At 35.4% G+C, this 11095-nt stretch overlaps 1 protein-coding gene across 1 annotated transcript; it reads right to left on the bottom strand.

The window, feature by feature from the left end:
- Positions 1 to 7922: 7922 nt before the first annotated feature.
- LOC105774024 (transmembrane emp24 domain-containing protein p24delta5) lies at positions 7923 to 10687 on the bottom strand. The gene is made up of 4 exons (XM_012596326.2): positions 10338 to 10687; positions 8660 to 8872; positions 8485 to 8561; positions 7923 to 8259 (listed from the first exon to the last, which is right to left on the bottom strand). The coding sequence occupies exons 1-4, from the start codon at positions 10572 to 10574 to the stop codon at positions 8115 to 8117; spliced, it is 672 nt and encodes a 223-aa protein (XP_012451780.1). The 5' UTR covers positions 10575 to 10687; the 3' UTR covers positions 7923 to 8114.
- Between the last annotated feature and the right edge of the window lie 408 nt (positions 10688 to 11095).

Below are 11095 nucleotides of genomic sequence, written 5' to 3'. Positions count from 1 at the left end.
TTTTGTATGGATTTGAATAAGAAAAAACCCAAAGTGAATTCACTTGTCGAGGATTGATTGGTTGAATCTGGAGTTTAACTGAGTTAATTCATACAATTACTCTTAAGATACGAAATTAGCAAGCTAGAGATTTTTTACTGAAAAATTAGAATCATGTTAGAGAGTTTGGAAGTTATTGTTGGTTTGTCAAGTTTCTAATTTTTCTAACACAGACAATTTCTACTGCAGGCTCAAGCTCTTCTTCTGATATGTCTTCATTGGTAATTTAAATATATATTTATATATAATATGGATGTGTATGTATGCAAGTATACATATCAACCAACAAGCACTATTTAAATAGTAATTAAATTGCATTATTTTGCAGATAGGGTACTTTAAAATAATCACTCTAACTTTTCCATCCATTTAAAAATATCTATCCAATTATAAGAACTGAAATTAGTAGTCATTATATTTAGGAACAAATCATGAGCGTATAAATTTACCCAAAAATGACTTCAATGACACATCAAACAGTATCCATAATTGCAGATATAATGAACAACAAATGCAACCCGAATCGGAATCCGAAACTTAAGCACTATCTCAAGTTCCCATGACAGTAAAACTTCCATGATTACAATGTTTATGCAAAACAACAGAGACAATAAACATACACAAATGATAAATAATCTCTTTCACCTACTTCCTTTAGAAGGTTATTAAAAAGAAGTAGACTATGCTTGGGGAATATAATTGATAAAAATGCATGATGAGATCAGGCCATAGAAGCTAAGTGCTTCAAAGCTTGTTTTTCTTAAGTGGAATTCATGGTGGTTCTGATCCCTTATTAGATAGTTTTCACCTAAAGCCAGGTCCATAAACATGATTTTATCTCATACAAATTTCACAAATCATTATCATTTCAAAAGCCTCTTTATTATCATCTTTTTTTCCACCCCCCCCCCCCCCAAAAAAAAAAGAACAAGGCTGATGCATTTCCTGTGGATATATAATACTATTCTGGAAATGTCTCCAACAAATATTTTGACCAAAATAAGAAAGATATGGCACTTACAAATTAAATTATTCAAGGAAAAGATAGAAAAGATGAACCCCAGACATTAGGACCTGTCACATCCGGTGAAGAGGGCTAATTTCATACTCTTTCTCATATACAAATGGTTAATTGTAAAGAAAAAGATAAAAGAAACTATGGTTAGCTCTTAATAATGCCATTAATGGTTGCTTCTCATTCAGCAAGCATGATATGGACTTCGAAAGCAAAATCACTTTGCCTCAACCACTGAATCATATAATCAAATATCTCAATTATGAACCTCTGAGACCTTCTTAATTGGCCTCATCACTAACAATAACAAATGATTATGACTTAATATGATTTTAGCCGTTAATTACAGGATCATAAACATTCAGTTCTGGATTTGAATCAAAACCCCAAGGATAGGATTTTGTTATTAAGTACAAAGGTAACCAATCAAATAGTTGTTCACAAAGTTCATCTTTACTTGTAGGGGTTTATATCCCTTTTTTTTTTTCTCCTTTTTCAAGTTGATTTATTCCACCATTTTTAGGAAAGACTAAAAGAGAGTGAATTTTAGATGAAAAATTTGACAACCCTTTGTTGCTTTTGCTTCATATACTTATCCCAAGTACAAAGCTTGTTTTCTAGAGATGTCTGTCATATCTAAAACTGATGTTAACCCATCTTATTTTTCTTCTAAAGACATTGATGCTATGAAATGAAAATAAAGATTTTTTTTCCCAAAGGTTCATGCCAATCGAAATTTCGTTTTCTAGAGCTACCAAAGCGATCCGTGTTCGATCCGGTCTTGTCATACTTTTGTTGAGAACAATCCATTGATGCAGTTTCGTGTAGTCACGGTAAAAACATGCTTGTATTTGAAGCAATCTGGTTCACAAATAGATGCCCTGGAACTTAATGAAAAATCAACTTAAGTCCATGATCAACTTATTAAGAGTCTTGGGACCAAAACTTTGCAAAACATGAAAAAACGGTCAAAAAAGATAGCAGAACTACTTTCCTTTTACTTTATAAATGCTATTCTATCAACCTTTACAACGTGTCGTATAAGAGACAATCTGTATTTTTGGCATGAGATTTTCTTGTTTTCTTGCTTCCCTTTCACTAATGTTTTTTTCTCATCAGCTCTTGTAACCTTGCCTGTCTACTTTCAGTAACCTGACATCACATCCAAAGCCTAACCTATGAATCCTTTTAGTGGCTTTTAGATTCCTGGATTCTGAAGGATCTTCTTGGATAAAATGTGGGAATTTGATGATTAAGCCAATATAATTCAAGCAATTTGTTGATGCCAAGAAACAATAGATAAACATGAATATCCACTCCCAATATAATATGTTTGGAAATGCAGATCATTCATAAGAAAAATAGAGTCTCAAAATGGGATTGAAAAATGTCATTTCATGCTTGCTAAGCAAGCAAACTACGCTCTCTTCAATTGGTGAGCCTGGACTTTACCGAGTGGAAGGAACACTACACCTGCAAATCACAAATCATCAATAATCCCTTTTACAATTGCATTAAAATATAACAAAAATGATATTATTCCTTAGTTTCAAAAAGGATGACATTTTCCCTATTTCAAAAGGAAAAAACTTGCATGAAAAAGCAGGTTGGACTACACAGTTTGGAGTGCATGATTAAAGGCGGTGGTGAACAGGTTAACACATTGGTGTTAATGTAAAATAATTGGTTATTTTAACTTTAAAACCCATGCATGGTTGCATTTCTTTTATAATAAAAACAAATGAATCTTTAAAAAGATGAAAATAAATGTTAAACAATAGGGGTATAGAATTGACCTTTCATCATAAACTTATCATGGTGCAAAAAGGTAAGATACTAATTATATCTACAAAAAAATTTTAACCTTAAAAAATTTGTAACAAATGAATGACCCAAAGGCTTTTAGAATTGCTTATAGAAATATGAAAAAAGTGATATAAAGCAGAGAAGAACTTTGTCCTGTTAGAAGAAACACAAGTGAGGGAAGAAAACCTTTATTTGTTGGCTTCTTTTAGAATGAAATGAGAGATGATACCGTGCACGACATATTATTAAATCCGGTACTCTGCATATCGATGTCGTATTCATTTATTTTCATGTATAGTATTTGTTTTTAAGACATTATATATGGTCCCCTGAAGATGTAGATGATAGGTCATGACTGTCTGGTTTATGGAACGAACGTAAGGCCACCTGTGAAGAAGCTTCGAGCCCCAATTTAAATATATGGCTAGAATGATTGTTAAGAAAGGACACAGTATTGGCATTATAATAGAAGCTTTTCAACTTGGAAGGTCCTATTGATACAAAAGGATTCAAAGTGGGGCAATGGAATCAGTCAAGTAGGTTCTCAATCAAAGTCACTTGCATGAATGGTATCCTACTTTCAAGTAATATCCAATTCATATTAAGCTACTTTCTTTAAACAATAAAATAAGGCACAAGAAAAAAAGGAAAAGATGACAAACGAAACCAATTTGCAGAACCGAAACCGAACCTTAGCTCGATTGGTTTAAACAATCATCTTTAAGAGGTGGCATTTAGTAAAGTCGTGTATAATGACAATACCAATCGTTCAATCACCGACGAAAGCTTCGAGTGGCTAGAACTCTTCGTCTTTTGTACAATCCTTTTCATTTTCTTTTTCCCTTTGGTGAATGGAAATCAGCCTCTACCGGTACCCCACGAGACCAAGATATATGAAAGAAGGACAAACTGGAATCATGCACCACAGAAAAAGCAAGGAGTCAACAGCATGGGGCCTTTGCAAACAATGGGTTAGTCAAAAGTTGTAAAGAAATAGAATGAGTACGACATTAAAGAACCATGATTGATGCAATATTTTTTTGCTTTCAATTTGATCACTTTCCAGATGTTAAAGTAGCTACTTTTGTTTGCATGGAATTATTAGTATAAAATAAATGAAAAGAGTAACACAATGTGAGTAATGACAAACTAGATTGGACCAAGTCAAAGTTAGTAAAACGACATGATGTATATCAAAATGGTCGTCGTGCAGATGTACATAAACTTTGGCATCCATCACTATAACAAAAAAAAAAAAGGTTACAGAGACCTCTTCCTGTTTAAAGGTAGCCGCTATCTTCTTTTGGACAAACTCCACTCCAAGTTGAGGAGATAATCTTGGCAGTATTTCCTGAAAGAAAATTGATAATGGTGTGCAATGCCTTTTTTTCAGCATTGGTCACATTATAAGTCCATACCTGTAAAGATAGTGCAATGGTTGTTCAAGAAGGATGATCTAGTTTAAATATCCTATGCATAGTAGTATTTTGCAAATATATATATCTGTTGGTATTACTTTTATTTTATATTACTCTAAGTATCTTCAAACTTGGAAAGTTAGTCTTTACCACTGAGCCAACCAGTGACTTGATTGAGTTAAAAGCAACTGTTTCAAGAATGCATACCACTTTATTCATAAATGATATGTCTACCTGCTTAAAATAGCCCAACAAAAAATTCCACATTCAATGGGTCTTTTATCAAATAGAAAAACCCAAAGCCCAATATTCTTGGAGCATTGAAAGAAGCCAATGCCTCATTGGTCAATAGGGAGGAACTTCTTTTGAGCATGAACCAAAGGGGCTACAATTTGTCCATACGAATAAATTTGCGGTAGTATCCCACCAACCCCAAGAATCCCCTTAAGAGTTGTTACGGATTGCAACTGAAGCCAATCTAGAATGGCTTGAATCTTGCTTGTGTCAACTAATACTCTTGCTGCAAACACAGCATGGCCAAGATATGCTACTTGGGATTCCCCAAAGGAGCATTTTGATTTCTTCAAACAAAGACGGTGAGGCACAATAATTCAAAATATCATTGAAGAAGACGTGAACAAATTGGCGCAAGAGTTCAGGGAGTACCTCATTCATAAAGACCTGAAAGGTTGGCGGTGCATTGGTCAACCCAAATGACATCACTAGAAATTCGAAGCGGCCATGATAAGTTCAGAAGGCCGTCTTCTCAATGCTAGTTATATCCATGCAAACTTGATGGTATTCAAATTGTAGGTCTAATTTAGTGAAGTTTTTGGCCTCATGTAGCTCATCTAATAATCATCTACCACTAGTATAAAGAATTTATCCTAAATCGTTTTAGAGTTAAGCTCTCTATATTCAACACAAAAGCGCCATGTACCATCATGCTTGCAAACTAGCAACATAGGGGTGAGGAAAAGAGTGATATGCGAGGTCGAATAATTCCTTGTTGGAGCGCTATGCACTGTCATGTTCACAATGCTTCTCTATTTCGTCTTTTGAAGATGTAGATAAGTGCAAGGTCAGACCGCCACAAATTGGGACCCCGGTCGCAATTAGATTCAATGATCACAATTTCGAAGAGGAGTTAGACCTGATGGCTCTTGAAACAAATCACTAAACTCATTTAATAATGTATCCAACTCATGGTGCAATTTCGATGCTTCTATTAGGTGAATTCGAACCCTATTAGACTTTTGATACCTTGCAGAGTGATAGTTGTTTCTCCCAATGAAAAGCTCATAGTGAGATATATAAAATCTCATGCGATCGATCCTAATGTTTGAGGCCATTAATTCCTTTGCAACAGCAAAGCCATCCAAAGGAATAACACAAAAAAGTTAGTAACAAAAGTATTATTATAGACTTTAAATGGTACCTCTTGATATATTCCCTTAATGAAATCCTTTTCTCTATTGTCAACTGCTACACTCAACCCAATTTGAGTTTGGATTGACAATCCTAGGGGTTGGGCTGCTGTAATACTAATGAAATTATGAGTGCTTCCCAAATCTACTAATCTTAATATTAGGTGTCCCTGCTTAACAATACGTAATTACATAGTCCGAGCACCTTGCTGACTCGTTATCGCATGTAAGGAGATTACAGGTTCCCTATCCTCGCTTTGATTTGACATACAGTCATCATGATCTTCTACTTCCAACCAACATAACTTCTTACACTGGTGTCCAAACGAGTAGGGCTCATCACAATTGTAGCAAAGACCCCGTCCTTAGTTCCACCATCTCTACACCACTCAACATTTTGATAAAAAGAGGATATGCCTTACTTGAGCTTTAACCGACCACTTCCGGAGTTGGTTTAAGAATGACAGAGGAAGTTGTTGTAGATATACCTGTAATGTTCGAGCCCACTGCAGATTTGCAATGTAGAGATATTTTCCACTAATTTTTTTTTTTTGAAATTTTTCTAGTGAACTTTCTATTTCCCCATGCTTACCATTATTAGTTTCTTAGCCTTAAAACATCAAGTATTGGAATTTTTTAGTTTGGAAAAAAAGGCTAAAAACCATCATGCTAGCTAGAGTTCCTATCTTAATGAGTTTAATTTCTTGGTGAAATATAAGGCTCGTGAAACTAATGTTACGACTGGTTCTAAGGTGTTCTCAAAGATTGATTTGAAGGGCTGGTACCACCAAATCAGATTGAGAGGTTGAGATGAATGGAAGACAACATTCACGACTCCTGGCGATCTTTATGATTGGTTAGTGATGCCCTTTGGCCTTTCAAACGCACCAAACACATTTATGTGGGTCATGAATGAGGTATTTAAGAAAATTTTGAATTCCTTTTGTTGTTTTTTATTTCGATGACATAATGATTTATAGTAAAAGCAAGGAAGAATACCTATCTCACTTGCAACAAGTTTTGCAGGTGTTGAAAAAAGAGCTTTATATGAATTTGAAGAACTGCACTTTTTTGTGTGAAGAAGTCATGTTTTGGGGTTTTTTTTTTTTGGTCTTTGCTAAGGGCATAAAACCATATTTGAAGAAGGTATGTCCATCAGAGAATGGCATGGACCATAAAATTTTAAAGATGTTCGAAGCATTCATGGGTTGACTTCATTTTATAAGAGGTTCGTCAATAATTCCAACACTTTTCATCTACAAACAGATGGGCAAACGAAGGTTGTTAATCGAAGTTTGAAAAATATGCTTAGCTGTCTTGTCGGAAATCATATGAAGAGTTTTGAGTTCACATACAACTCCGTGAATAGAACAATTAAGAAGATACCTTCTAAAGCGGCCTACATACTCAAACCTCAACATGTACTTGACTTGGTTCTTTTCCCACTTGGAACTAGGGTGAGTGATGATGGAGAAGCTTTGCCGATCATTTAAGAGAAGTTCATCAAGGGCTGATGGCTGCCATGAAAGCAAGCAATGAGAATTATGCTAATGCTGCTAAGCTACATCATCGGGTTAAGGAGTTTGAAGAGGGAGCCTTAGTTACCATACATTTGAGACGAGAGAGGATTTTGAATGACACTTATCACAAGTTGAAGTCAAAAAAAAGTTAGGGCTTGTAAGGTGCTGAACAAAATAAGCTCCAATACTTATGCGATCAAGTTGCCTTCTGATTTGCATATCAACCCAATTTTTAATATTCTTGAATTGTATTCTTTTGAGGGTTTTGATAGCAATGTAGCTGAAATTTCAGACCAAGTGCAGCAACCTCCTAAAGCTAAGATTGAGGTTATCAAAGATGTGTTGGATGTTAAAGAGGTGTGTGGTCTAGAAGGGGTAATCAATAATATAAGATATTTTTGGTAAAATTGCTAACCAAACCAACTAGTAAAAAGAGAAAATCATCCATAATACAAGTTTCCAGGCACTAATGCAGCCGAACCAGAGAGAAAAAAAACTAAAAGGGGCTAACCTCGGTGCCATCAGAGAGTTCTTTAGCTAAAATAGGTATCTCATATTGGTATGCCTTCTCCCACTCAGGACTGCTGGTAATATCCCTCACCTAATGGATAGATAAGATTAGAGATAATTGAAACTATCCACTAATTTGTTCTTTTCACTTGTCACTCATCAACATACATAATGGAAGTGCCATAAATTAGATTTAAAAAAGAAGACTTTCATATGACCATTGAACAATAAACCATCACCAATCTTCATTCCCAAATCAGCAGGAAATGAAAGGAAGTCAATGGTACAGCAAGAATTAAGTGAATTCTTCTATCTTTCCTTTTTCTAGTTCTTCAAAGACATTTTTAACTTTGCTTCACAAACTACTTGTGTATATAATCTAGATGAGCTTCTTCTTTACAAAGTAACGCTTCAAATACCATATCTGCAAAACCGAAACCGCGATGCAGACACCAAGGGACATGATACTGAACCATGCCACTCTAGCATTTGTTGCTTCACTTACTTCTCTCATATCTGCTTCTCTGTAAGATATCCAGGAAAGAAAGGCAAATGTTATTTTAACATTTTCTTAATTTGAATATGTTCATACTATAAAGATGTATAAACCTTGTGAACCTATGAACAGATCCTTTAAGCATTGAGTTTCTTAAGGCTTTTATTTCAAGCTATTTCGATAAATTGTGATTTGGGTTTTCACTATAATGTTCACACCTTGAACTACAGTTTAGGTGTGATAAGAAAAGTACCTGTCTCTGAGATAGATTAGGTTACCGCGAATGGTTTCCACTATTCCTTGAAGTCTCCTAAGAACAAGTTCAACACCCTATGGAAAGCAATATAATAATGCATAAGAAATTTGGATGGGTATGGAGATTTAAGTCCCATGAGAAACTTCAACTGAAAGGACATCAAGGATCTCACCTCTATTTTCTCTTTCTTTGCAACTGATTCCCAATCCTTGGCAGCAATTCCGGTTTTCCAGTCAACTCCCAAAGTTAGTTCGGAATCCTTTTGGTGACTGCCATCCTTCCAGAAACAAGCTAGATAATTGCCTGACTCACTGGTTGTAAATGCAAACTGACCATGAGTTGCATTTTCATTGTGGTGAAGATTGTTCCCAAAAGGGGATGTTACCTAAAGAACAAGATATAAGGTGTTGTAAGTTTGAAAGTAAATTACTAATTCGATATGTGCATCACCATGTTAAAACTATTGATAGTTGGAATGAGTTTCCCTGATAAATTCCAAAACATATAAAAATTAAAATCAATGATCTCAATATCGCTCCAACTCTTCATTTTTCTCTAAGTACCTGAATCTGAACTTATTGAAAGATATCTTACTGCTTGTAGTTCATTTCAAACTCAATAATATCAATCATTCGAGGATAGTAGGAAGAAAATTCCATGTAGATGACCTCATCTAATTTGGTTTCGGCTGAGCTACAGATAGTTGTCATAGTTGTCAACTCGAACACAAAGAGTATCAAATGCAAAAGTAGCCTCAATGACCAATTAATTTTACTTTTACAATTCCTCGAAGTTAAAGGGATTCTTCAACAATACCAAGGTAACCAAACAATTTTATTTTTTTCCACCCTCAAGACTTTTCCATCAAACAGAAAGGATAGTTCTTCTGCAGATTAAGAAACAAAAAGAAGCACCTAAGACTTCCCTTGAGGGGTGGCCTAGGACCTGAAGGCACATATCTTATCCCCATGTTCATGGATCAGCTAACTGCATATAGGATTAAAAATATATACTTATAATTTAAACTGAAGAAAAGAACTTATTCTGCCAATATTCATACGGATCCATTGAAGGATCCTAAAGTATCAAAGGGTAAATTCTGACCTTAGCCAAAAAGAACTCCCATTCATATTTAAAAAGGAAGATTAAGCAAAGGCTTACCCTTGGATATGACTTGCCCCATAAATACAGATTCTAGACATCCTCGACACTTGCAAAAGGATACAAAATCATACCCATAGTAAGGCTAAGCCAAGATATATGACATTAAAATCGAACATTGTTATACCTAACCCCTCGCCCAGAGAGGCTCGCCAAACCCGCACACGCCATTCATGGGTGCCACCACCAAGTCGCATTAGAGTCCACTCAAAAGCTCCCCCAAACACATTTCATAGAATCGCTCAAGACTCTACTGCTGACTCTACTACTCAACACAATCACACCCTAGTAGAGCACTCCAATGCTCTACTAATAGCACTCAAATTCCTCTATATAAGCTCTCTCCTCCATCTCCAGGAAGAGGCAGGTGCTGAATACAAGGCCGATACTCTACCCAAATCCGGCCACACTCTCCAAACTCTCCAAATCATCTTCCCAATAAATTCTCGACACACAGTGTGAACCGCGTCAGATCACCAAACTCAAACCTTGTATCAACAAAACATAAAAAGTAGCAACATAATCACTGATCAACTAAACCAGTAAAAGCTTCAACAACAAAAATTTCAGATGAAGAACGTCAAAAGTTGCAAACCCATTAAACTACAAGTATTGAAATTGTAAAAAGAAAAATGAAGAACTCAGATAAACCCAGATGGAGAATTTGGTTGAAAAGGTAAAAGAATTACCCGGGCAGAGATGGTGGGGATATGATCAGGGTTGTTTTCATCGATCACATAATAATCACCTAAAACGACAACGTTGCTCTGGATCTCCTCGGAAACACACTTGGTTCCTGAACTTGGAATCGTTAACCATATAGCTTCAGCAACCGGTAATATATTACTGTTCCTCGTTAAACATAGTACCAAGATTATAGGCAGAAAACACGCCGCACGACCGCCAAAAACCATGCCTTTGTTCATTGTTAAAGGCGAACAAAACCCAGAAAAAAAGGACTTTTTTCGCTTCCTTTCTCTGTTTTTTTCTTTATTTTTAACTTCAATATGTTTGCTGGGTTTGATAGCTAGTCGTAGACTCGTAGTTGTCAGAGTCAAACGGTGGAAAAGACGCGCCGATAACTGGGAGTGAGTTTGGTGTATGGGACAATGAAGAGAAAGGTCAATAAGAGTTGCTGTGATCAACCAATAATAATGTTCCAGCTAAGAAATTTTAGGATTGAATTGCAATGTCAAAGCCACGACCATGCGCTATTTTTAATTAAGGGTAAATTCTATTATTACTCCCTTAACTATTAGCGTATTTTTATTTTGATATTCAAACTACAGAACTTTTAATTTCATAATAAATGTTTTCCAATTGATTCTGTTTTTGTCACCCTCCGTTAAATCCTTAATGGAAATGATATCTGAAAGTTATCTCCTATAATATTATATATGTATTAGTAGTTTTAGGAATACTTATATATCATAGGAGGGATCCATTT

The sequence above is a fragment of the Gossypium raimondii genome, chromosome 6 (genome assembly GCF_025698545.1).
Source record: "Gossypium raimondii isolate GPD5lz chromosome 6, ASM2569854v1, whole genome shotgun sequence".
In the NCBI taxonomy this organism is placed as follows: domain Eukaryota; kingdom Viridiplantae; phylum Streptophyta; class Magnoliopsida; order Malvales; family Malvaceae; genus Gossypium; species Gossypium raimondii.
The sequence above is the reverse complement of the archived record's forward strand: the minus strand, read 5'-3'. Positions and strand labels throughout refer to the sequence as shown.

Bases quoted from the DNA above. Each gene is read 5' to 3' on its own strand.
- LOC105774024 (XM_012596326.2), bottom strand. From the start codon at position 10,574: ATGAACAAAGGCATGGTTTTTGGCGGTCGTGCGGCGTGTTTTCTGCCT. The intron at 8,873-10,337 runs GTAATTCTTTTA...CTTGTTCTTTAG, and splicing joins TCCCCACCATCTCTGCCCGG to GTAACATCCCCTTTTGGGAA. The intron at 8,260-8,484 runs GTACTTTTCTTA...GATATCTTACAG, and splicing joins CTAATCTATCTCAGAGACAG to AGAAGCAGATATGAGAGAAG.